Raw genomic sequence first — 9,837 nt, 5'->3', positions numbered from 1 at the left:
GAGCAAAAAGTCACTGCTAAGGTGAAGGACTGTGTGGATTCCGAGGAGCTTATCCGCCTTGTCAGGGAGAACCCACAAATCTATGACACCCGGCATCCTAAATATAAGGACAATGTATTGAAAAAAACTACCTGGGTTGAAATTACCAAAAGCCTTTTGCCAGAGTGGAGCATGTGCTCATCCCAAGTTCAAGCTGACAAAGGTAAGTTTGTTTTATTTTTTCATTCCCTAACTTCTTAAATTATAATTCTAAGTAGACCCCAATAACTACAGTGCATACCGCCCACAAATCCAGAGCAGGCCTTTATCCAAGCATGCATTCTGTGTGGACATGTAAAGTCTGCTAACCCATACCATGCCACATGTTTTATATCTTGGCATGGTGTTCCTAATGCACCCTGTCCCCGTGTTGCTGGTGGCACGTGACTCATTCCCACACCCTTGGTCATTGTTTGTATGAGTCTGCGTGTGTCTATCACCAAAATATGTAAACTCACTTTACCAAGTATGTTTGCAGATCCTTGGGGGAGTGACTATCTGTATTTGTCATCCTATTATGACGTTATTGGCCATGGTGGTCTTACAAAGACATCATCCTCTGTACAATGACACCCAGCAGAACACACATAACAGTATCACCAAGCCAATTTTTGGTGTTTTTGTCCAATTGCAGGTAGAGAATCACTTCGGAGTCCTTAATATGCTGCCAAAAGATAACTTTAATCTTTTTTTTTCAAGATGCATTCAAATTACACATAGTGACATTTTTAGCTTAGTATTTTAGGTTTTAATATTTAAAGGGCCATATATTTTAATGACAACACCACATTTTTTGGTTTTAAATTGCCTGCATCTGCCAAGGTAACTCGCCAGCTGGCGATAGAAAGTAATTAAGAAATTGATCTCGAATCAATTTCCCACTGCTAGTGCCCCTAGTCAAACTCCACTGTGCCGCCTCCATATTATGCATCATGGAATCCTCATAATCAATTCCATCACGTTCTCGCACATAGTTGTGCAGTGCACACGCAGTTTTCACAGCAGAGACAGCATGCTCCAAACTGAGATTGATGGCGGTGTGCAATATTCTCCATTTATTGGCAAGAATTCCAAATGCACACTCTACTACTCGACGTGCCCTAGTGAGCCGATAATTAAATATTCTTTTATCATTGCTCAGCGCTCTACTTGAGAATGGTCGAAGAAGATTTTTACCAAGGGCAAACGCTTCGTCCCCTACAAAAACAAATGGGAGGGCTGGCTCATTTGTTCCGGGCAAGGAGGAATCGTTTGGTAAATCCAGACTATTCGCCCTTATCATTCTCCCAAATGTGGAATGATTAAATACACCAGAATCAGAGCTGCTACCATAAGCACCCACATCAATATAAATGAAATTATATTTGGCATCTACCACTGCCATTAATACAAACGAAAAATATTTTTTATAATTAAAAAACTGACTCCCACTATCAAATGGCCTCAGGATGCGTATGTGCTTGCCATCGATGGCTCCCACACAGTTTGGAAAATTACATCTCTCCCAGAATTCATCTGATATCTTCAACCAATCTTCTTTTGTAGGCTTTTTGAAGACCAATGGTTTTAGTACATTCCATATAACAAGGCATGTTTCATGTACAATGCCAGATATAGTTGATTTTCCAACCTTAAACTCATAGTGGAGACTTCCAAATGAATTTCCTGTAGCTAGGTACCTTGAACAAATAAGAAATATTAAATAATTATTATCTTCTCTTTTTTACAGTGGTATACATCAAGAATCGTTGGCGAAGCATGCGTGATGCCTTCAAGAAATACAACAAACATCTAAGAGAAGTGAGGAGTGGCTCGGGGGCACCAGCTAGAGTACCCTATATGTATGCAGAGGACCTTGCCTTCTTGAAACCACTCATAGAGATGAGAGAGTAAGTTATCCTCTACATCATCTATGTATCGTGACTATATATTTAGCATTAGTAATGTTTCTATTTTTTAATAAAAACAGGACCGAAGCAAGTTGGGACGAACAGGATGTCCTGGAGGATCAACCAGAGAGCCAATCTGAGGCCCAATCCGTGCCAGCAGTTTGCATTGATCCAAATGAGGAAATACCTGAAATGCCACTTGGGTCAGATCTATGGGTCACAAACCCAGAGACTGACTCTGGATTGCCTGAGCCTATGCCTGGACCCTCCTCAGCTCCAACAACCATTGCGCGGCCTGCCAAAGTGGCACGTAAGCGAACGCCAGTATCGCAGATGGACATAAGCGAGCGTCTTCTAGAGATGTTACAACAAATGGCTGGAAAGGTGGATGCTTTCTTATGTCCAGCTACAATACTGGCGCTTAATTTTGTACCATTGATCAAAAAAGTTGTACCTGAGAGATATTTAGAAATGCGAACCACAGTAGAACACGTTCTGCAGTCATTTACAGTGCCAAGCGAGCAACATACATTGGAAAGGCCATATGTAACTAAAGAAACAACACACATACACTTACCAATGTCAGGCCAGTACCCAGACCCAGGAAACCAACCTTACCCCTATGTTCCTCCATCCTACACTTCAAGCTTTCAGGAGCCAACTTCAATATATGAGGTACAACAGAGGCGAACTCCATATCCCATCCCATCCACATTCCCTTCAATTATGCCACAAACACAAATGCAGGGGATGTATGTGCCACAGCACCATGGGCCTCAGACACATGGGCCTCAGACACATGGGCCTCAGACACATGGGCCTCAGACACATGGGCCTCAGACACATGGGCCTCAGACACATGGGCCTCAGACACATGGGCCTCAGACACATGGGCCTCAGACACATGGCCCACAGCACCATGTGCCACAGCACCATGTGCCACAGCACCATGTGCCACAGCACCATGTGCCTCAGCAACATGGCCCACAGCAACATGGCCCACAGCACCATGTGCCTCAGCAACATGGCCCACAGCAACATGGCCCACAGCACCATGTGCCACAGCACCATGTGCCACAGCACCATGTCGAGTCTAGCCATGCTTCAAGCACCGAGATTGATGAATCTACCTCAGCAAGTCAATACTCCTCAGACACACCATTATTTCCCAAAACATATCAACATCTCTAAAGTTTACGTTATGCCCACAGTAAACAAGCATGTGTGCATATTTTGAATCAAAGTTTAATCCAGAGGAAAACTTGAAGGCAAAGTTTTTATTTTTTATATTAGTCCAAGCAAAAATATGTTGTCTATTTCTTTATTTTTGTGAAAGAAGTAAAAAATAAATATATTTTTGGGCATCTTATGTCTGGTTGTTCATTTATAAGTACAGATGTTGGATAGTTGAAACCAAAAATGAATACATGCTTCAACATCAATTTGAAAATGCACATAGGTGTGGAAAAGTACCTTAATGTGATTAATAATCTTTGTGCAGGCTGGATGCTTGCTCTGAAGCATGTGTTCTGGCGCTCCAAACTATGGTACGTTAGTCCTAACAATTCATCAAAACTTCAAACAAAAATAAAATTTTTAATTATAAATTTAATATGGAACAATGGAGAAAGAAAATGTTTAGCAAAATTAAATAAATAATCACCTGGTTATTGACATGCGTGTATAATTAAAAAACTTGTCCTCATGCCCACGGAGATCTTCATATAATATAATGAACTGCCCTCTTTCATCCCTATTTGCAATGATAGGATGAACCCAGTATCTTCTTCTTCTACTCCTCCTTCTCCTCCTTTCAACTTCCATCAAGATTGCTGCTGTTGCAGCAACAACTGTAGGCATGATCATGGGCAGGGCAGCACACATTTCTTAGGAAATCCAAATCCTATTCCACACTATACTGAATGCTCGTGAAAAAGGAAGAGTTCAAGAAAGGTCACTCCCTTTTATTACCTACATCATCACACAGCTAACAATGATTGGCCCTCACCAAAAACGCAGCTCAAGTAATTATTTTTTATAAATCGCACCCGATCCGCAGCTAAACCGCAGTTGATCCGCAGAACACCCTCTAGAGAAATTCGCAACGGGAACGCAGCTCAAAAACGCAACGCACTAGTGTGATTCCGGCCTAAAACTATTTAGAACAGACATTTCCTATAATATTATTTATTATTATTATTATTATTATTATTAGGTCCTCAACCACTTCAATACAGGGCCAATTTCGCCCCTTCCTGCCCAGACCAATTTTCAGCTTTCAGCGCTGTTGCACTTTGAATGACAATTGCAGTCTTTTGGTGGTATTTGATCACCACTGAGTTTTTGTTTTCACTTAACAAATAAAAAAAGACTGAAAATTAAAAAAAAATGTTTTCTTTGTTTCTGTTATGTTCTGTTAAGTGGCACTGATGGGTGGCACTGATGGGCACTAATAGATGGCTTGTATAGGCAGTACTGATAGGGAGGCACTGGCAGGCATTACCTCTGGGCACTGATTGGCACCTCTAATGGGCACTGATTGGCAACCCTGGTGGTCATACCCGGTGGCACTGGGTGGTCATCCATGGTGGGAAATCCTGGTGGTCCCGGGTGGCATCCCTGGTGGTCCTGGGTGGGCATCCTCAGGGGTAGAAACAGCACAGACCCCCTTGTCAAGAAAGCAGCCAATTGTCTCTCCTCTACTCGCTTCAAAGCCTGTACACAGGTACACATCTCTTCCTGTTTACGCTGTGATTAGCTGTGATTGGACACAGCTGATCACATGGTAAAGAACCTATGTCAGAGGCTCTTTACTGAGATCGGTGATGCGGTGTGTCAGATTGACACACCACATTAACGATCGCCGCTCTGCCCACCTCCACAGGCACGCAATTGCAGATTATCCTGCTGCTTGTCATATGACGTCCAGTCAGGATAACTTAACCACTTTGTGCATGTCATTCTGTTATATGGTGGGAGGGTAGTGGTTAATGTTTAGCATTTATTCACTAAATCTCAGCATTCAATTTATAACACAATGGGGGTCATTTACGAAAGGCAAATCCACTTTGCACTACGAGTGCAAATTACAAATGCAATGTGCACTTGAAATTGCACTGAAAGTGCACTTGGAAGTGCAGTCACTGTAGATCCAAGGGGGACATGCAAGGAAAATAAAAAACAGCATTTTAGCTTGCACATGATTGGATGATAAACTCAGCAGTGCTTCCACTCATTTCAGATCTATCCCTCAGATTTTCAGTGACTGCAATTTCAAGTGCACTTTGCACTTGTAGTTTGCACTTGTAATAAAAAGTGGATTTGCCTTTAGTAAATAACCCCCAATGCTTCCACTAAATAGTTGCACTTACATATCCACTATTTAACTTCTTAATAAACTAGCAGAGGTAATAAAAAGTAATCTAAGACCATATCATTGACATTTATTAATGAATTGTGGTTATTACCATGAATCTGTCACTTGTATATACGAGAGGCTCGTTTATGGAATGGAAGTTTTTCCGACATAGAATCTGTCACAGTTGCATGTGAGTAGATAGACTACCCCTGCAGTCTTGCAGTTTGCAAAGAGGCGAGGCCTGTACAGTGGCGAGGACTTCTCATATGGCTAATTGTGAAAAAGATTGGGGAACTACCTACTCCCCTGTGGAGTGAAGGGCAGCGATCAAATCGACATATAAATATACTCATTGCACTAATCACTGGGACAACATGTTGAAGATCTTACACAGAGCTTACCTTACGCCAGTCAGGATGTCCCTAATATTTCCCTCTGAATCTCACCTTTGTTGGAGACTGTGTGGAGCTAAAGGGAACATCTCCCACATATTCTGGGATTGCAAGAGCATCCGTTGCTTTTGGAATTCTGTCTTCCAACTCATTTCCTCTGTTACTGGTCTTTTAGTACGTCCAAGACCCCCTCTAGCTCTCCTTAATATTAATATTAATACTATCCCAACCCAAGTACTTAGTATGACGATGCATATTTTAATAACAGCTCGCCTGACTCTTACCTCAAAATGGAAGACTACCCAGATTCCCAACATTAATGAATTTATCCAGAGGGTCTCTACACAACATTCCTATGAAAGATATTTCGCACTTCAGCTAGGTCAAATCCAATCCTTTAAGACTCAATGGCTACCTTGGACTTCTAAATTCCCTGAGCAGTAGGTTTGCCTTTTCGTTCTTTTGAAAATGTTCATAGTAGCAATACTTGTTCCATATGGTACAGTGTTCTAATTGTTGATTTTTTTTTTTTTACGTTCTATTTATTCTTTTATATTCCCTTAATTGTTATGTCTCATGTCATACAAAGGTTGTATTCTACATACTGGGTTGACTACCTCTATTGGCGTAAATCTATATACCTAGGGTAGCTGCGAATAGGTAGGTCATCCCTTTTCTTGTTCCTAACCTTACAAACTATGACGTGTAAGTACTATTGAATAGTCAGTATAGGATTGATTCCTTTTATTGCCCATAAGGTTACCAGCACTTTCCTATATAGGGGGACCGTGGCTCCACATTGTGTAGTAGGATGCGCGGCCTCCAAATTCTAGTGTTTCCCACCATGTGGTAACAGTGTATCAGTTCTCACAGCTAATTTTGTTTTTGGCTGCCAATGTATGCTGACCAATGTTGTACATGTCAACTTTTCCTTCTTTTTTTGTATGTGTTTTAAATCTAATAAAAACAAATTGAAAAGAAAAATGGGGGCAATGACTCGTCTAATAGCCGCAACCCCCAATACGTGGGGGATGGAGCTATACGTCTTTGACGTCTATTGCCACCAATAGGGTTCTTTCAGACACATGTAGGTCCTCCATTTTTTTCAATAGGTGGATAGTATCCTTGATGTAAGAAGGTAATCGTATCACAAACGGTCTTAGATGTGCGTCAATGTAAATACTCAAGTTTTCTGTCAGAGCACCATTGCCTGACACGATAGGCCTCCCCGGTGGGTCCACCAAGCTTTTGTGGACCTTCGGGAGGCAGTAAAGGGTGGGTACCTTGGGATATTTGGTTCGCAAAAATTCCCAGGAGTCCTGGTTAATTACACCCTGAGCGAAGGCTCCATCGACCAGGGTGTAGAATTGTGTTTCAAACTTCAAGATATTTGCCCTAGAGATGGATGAATACAAATCTCTATTGGACAGAATCTTAGGGCACATATTTTTATATTGATTGTTGGTCATGATCACAATGTTCCCACCTTTGTGCGATGGTTTTATAGTCAGAGAGTTACAATTTTTGAATTGGGCTTCGCATTGGCTAGGAGTCAGATTACCAATGAACATGGGTTTATGCACTTTTTTAATTTATGCGGATGTGAGAGCTACAAATGTAGCCAAGTTAGGATTGGTCTGCAGTGGAGGATATGTATCTGGTTTATTTTTTAGTAGACCAACCGGTCTACATGGAGTGGCTACCAGCTCGGATTCTTGTAGTAGATTTTTAAGATCAATTGTATCAATAAGATCTGTGGAGTCACATTCCTCAGACAGAGATAGAAGTAGCTCCAAATCATCCTTATATTGTTGAGTCGTTAGGTGTGATACCTCATGTTTTTGTTTTGAAAATATACTTTTGAATAATAATTTCCTAGCGAATAGGTGGAGGTCCTTGATAATCTCAAAAGTATCTAACTGAGCATTAGGACAGAAACTTAATAGCCAGATTCAGAGAGATGGCCGCAACTTTGCGGCGGCGTAGCTTAGCGTGTTTAGGCTACACCGCCGTAAGTTAGCGAGGCAAGTACTTGATTCTCAAAGTACTTGCCTGCTTAATTTACGGCGGCGTAGCCTAAAGCGGGCGGGCGTAAGGGCGCCTAATTAAAATTTGACTGAGGGGGCGTGTTTTATGGTATGAGGCTTGACCCGACGTGATTGCCGTCTTATTTTAACTGCGCATGTGCCGGGCACCTACATTTCCCAGTGTGCATTGCAGCTAAGTCCGCCGCACGGGCCCTATGATTTTGACGTGGACGTAACGACGTAAATCCCTATTCAAGGACTAATTACGCAACGACGTAACATTTTCGAATTTCGAAGCGGGAACGGCGGCCATACTTTAACATTGGCTACGCCACCTAGGGGACAGCTTTAACTTTAGGCGGCCTATCTCTTACGTAAACGGCGTAAATGTACTGCGGCAGCTGGCGTTACGTTCGTGAATAGGCGTATCTACTGATTTTACATATTCTACGCTGACCGCCAATGGAAGCCGCCACCTAGCGGCCAGCCGAAATATTGCAACCTAAGATAGGACGGCGCAAGCCGTCGATGTTAGATATGTTTTAAGCGTATCTCTGTTTGAGAATACACTTAAACGTAGGTTGGCGCAGATTCTGAGTAACTCTACCTGAATCTAGCTATTAGTCCTTTACCTAATAAGGCCCTCTCATCAGGTGAGAGCTCATAACTTGAGAGGTTGATGATATCCATGCCAGAGTCCGTGCATGTACCCTCATCATCCCCCCCCGAGGCTATGTTGTCAGCGATGTATGAGGCACCTGAGGAAGAAACCCTGTGTAGGGATGAGCTTCACGTTTGACTCGAACCCATGTTCGACTCGAAAAATTGCCTGTTCGATTGTTCGGCGAAATTCGAACAAAACGGGTAGTTCGCGCCAAATTCAAGTGATGCGCCACGGCCATAATTCACTGCGGCATTGCGTGCTGATGATTGGCCAAGCATGCACTATGACCCGCTTGCTTGGCCAATCACAGCGCGCAAAAAACGGAGAGCCATAATTGGCCAAGCCAGGGTGGCTTTTGGCCAATTATGGCTCAGGGCTTTAGCACACGCCCCACCCTATAAAAGGCCGCCTGCTTGGCGGCCTTGTCTAGTCTGCTCCAGCGCTGGTTAAAGATCAGACAGAGAGAGAGAGATTGTCTTTTTTTCTAGCTAGATAGAGCAGGACGGCTAGTTAGTTAAATTTACAGTGTGTAGAGGATATATATACACCCCAGGAGTTGTACATATATTTATACACTGTATAGTTTAGTTAGATTAGTTGTTCCTAATCTGTCAGGCAGTTGATTGTGCTAGCTGCAGTGTTCTCACTTACAGTGTGTAGATGATATATATACATCCAGGAGTTGTACATATATTTATACACTGTATAGTATAGTTAGATTAGTCCTTCCTAATCTGTCAGGCAGTTGATGTGCTAGCTGCAGTGTTTCTCTCGTGTTGTATTGCCCGTGTGCTCAGTGCAACTAAACCCACTTGTGGATAGTGCAAGTGTGCTGCTCATTCATTTGCAACTACACCCACTTGTTGCATAGTGCTAGTGTGCTGCTCATTACTTTGTGATTGTGCTAGCTGCAGTGTTCTCATGTGTTGTATTGCCGGTGTGCTCAGTGCAACTAAACCCACTTGGTGGATAGTGCAAGTGTTCTGCTCATTCATTTGCAACTAAACCCACTTGGTGGATAGTGCATGTGTGCTGCTCATTCATTTGCAACTACACCCACTTGTTGCATAGTGCTAGTGTGCTGCTCATTACTTTGTGATTGTGCTAGCTGAAGCAGGCTCTGCATCTAGAGGGCAACAGTGCTGGTGGTGGACATGGTGCATCCTCTTCAGCATGTGGCCGTTGCACATGCTCGTCCTTCTTTTCAGGACATAGCCCGTGTTGAGCCTCAACATGCAGACAAATTGGTAGAGTGGATGACTAAGCCATCCTCATCCTCGTCCTCATCCTCTCTCAACAGGCTCAGGGTACTTTGTCTGGAAAATTAGCTGCCAATGCATCCTCTTCCCTCTGCTTACTCCTTCCCTAGTCCCACCATGTCCTCCTGAGGAGTCCCCTGAACTGTTTCAACACAGTGTTGGGTACATGCTGCATAAAGATGCGCAGCGTTTTGAAGGCTCCGATGACG

At 42.8% G+C, this 9,837-nt stretch overlaps 1 protein-coding gene across 1 annotated transcript; it reads right to left on the bottom strand.

The window, feature by feature from the left end:
- Window positions 1–699: 699 nt before the first annotated feature.
- Window positions 700–4,028, bottom strand: LOC120913739 (protein ANTAGONIST OF LIKE HETEROCHROMATIN PROTEIN 1-like). The gene is made up of 3 exons (XM_040323923.1): window positions 3,592–4,028; window positions 3,402–3,503; window positions 700–1,718 (listed from the first exon to the last, which is right to left on the bottom strand). The coding sequence occupies exons 1-3, from the start codon at window positions 3,810–3,812 to the stop codon at window positions 839–841; spliced, it is 1,203 nt and encodes a 400-aa protein (XP_040179857.1). The 5' UTR covers window positions 3,813–4,028; the 3' UTR covers window positions 700–838.
- Between the last annotated feature and the right edge of the window lie 5,809 nt (window positions 4,029–9,837).

The sequence above is a fragment of the Rana temporaria genome, chromosome 9, assembly GCF_905171775.1.
Source record: "Rana temporaria chromosome 9, aRanTem1.1, whole genome shotgun sequence".
NCBI lineage: Eukaryota > Metazoa > Chordata > Amphibia > Anura > Ranidae > Rana > Rana temporaria.
This window is presented reverse-complemented; position numbering and strand designations above follow the sequence as displayed.

Bases quoted from the DNA above. Each gene is read 5' to 3' on its own strand.
- LOC120913739 (XM_040323923.1), bottom strand. From the start codon at position 3,812: ATGTGTGCTGCCCTGCCCATGATCATGCCTACAGTTGTTGCTGCAACA. The intron at 3,504-3,591 runs GTGATTATTTAT...TTTTGTTTGAAG, and splicing joins ACACGCATGTCAATAACCAG to TTTTGATGAATTGTTAGGAC. The intron at 1,719-3,401 runs GTACTTTTCCAC...TATTTGTTCAAG, and splicing joins AGATTATTAATCACATTAAG to GTACCTAGCTACAGGAAATT.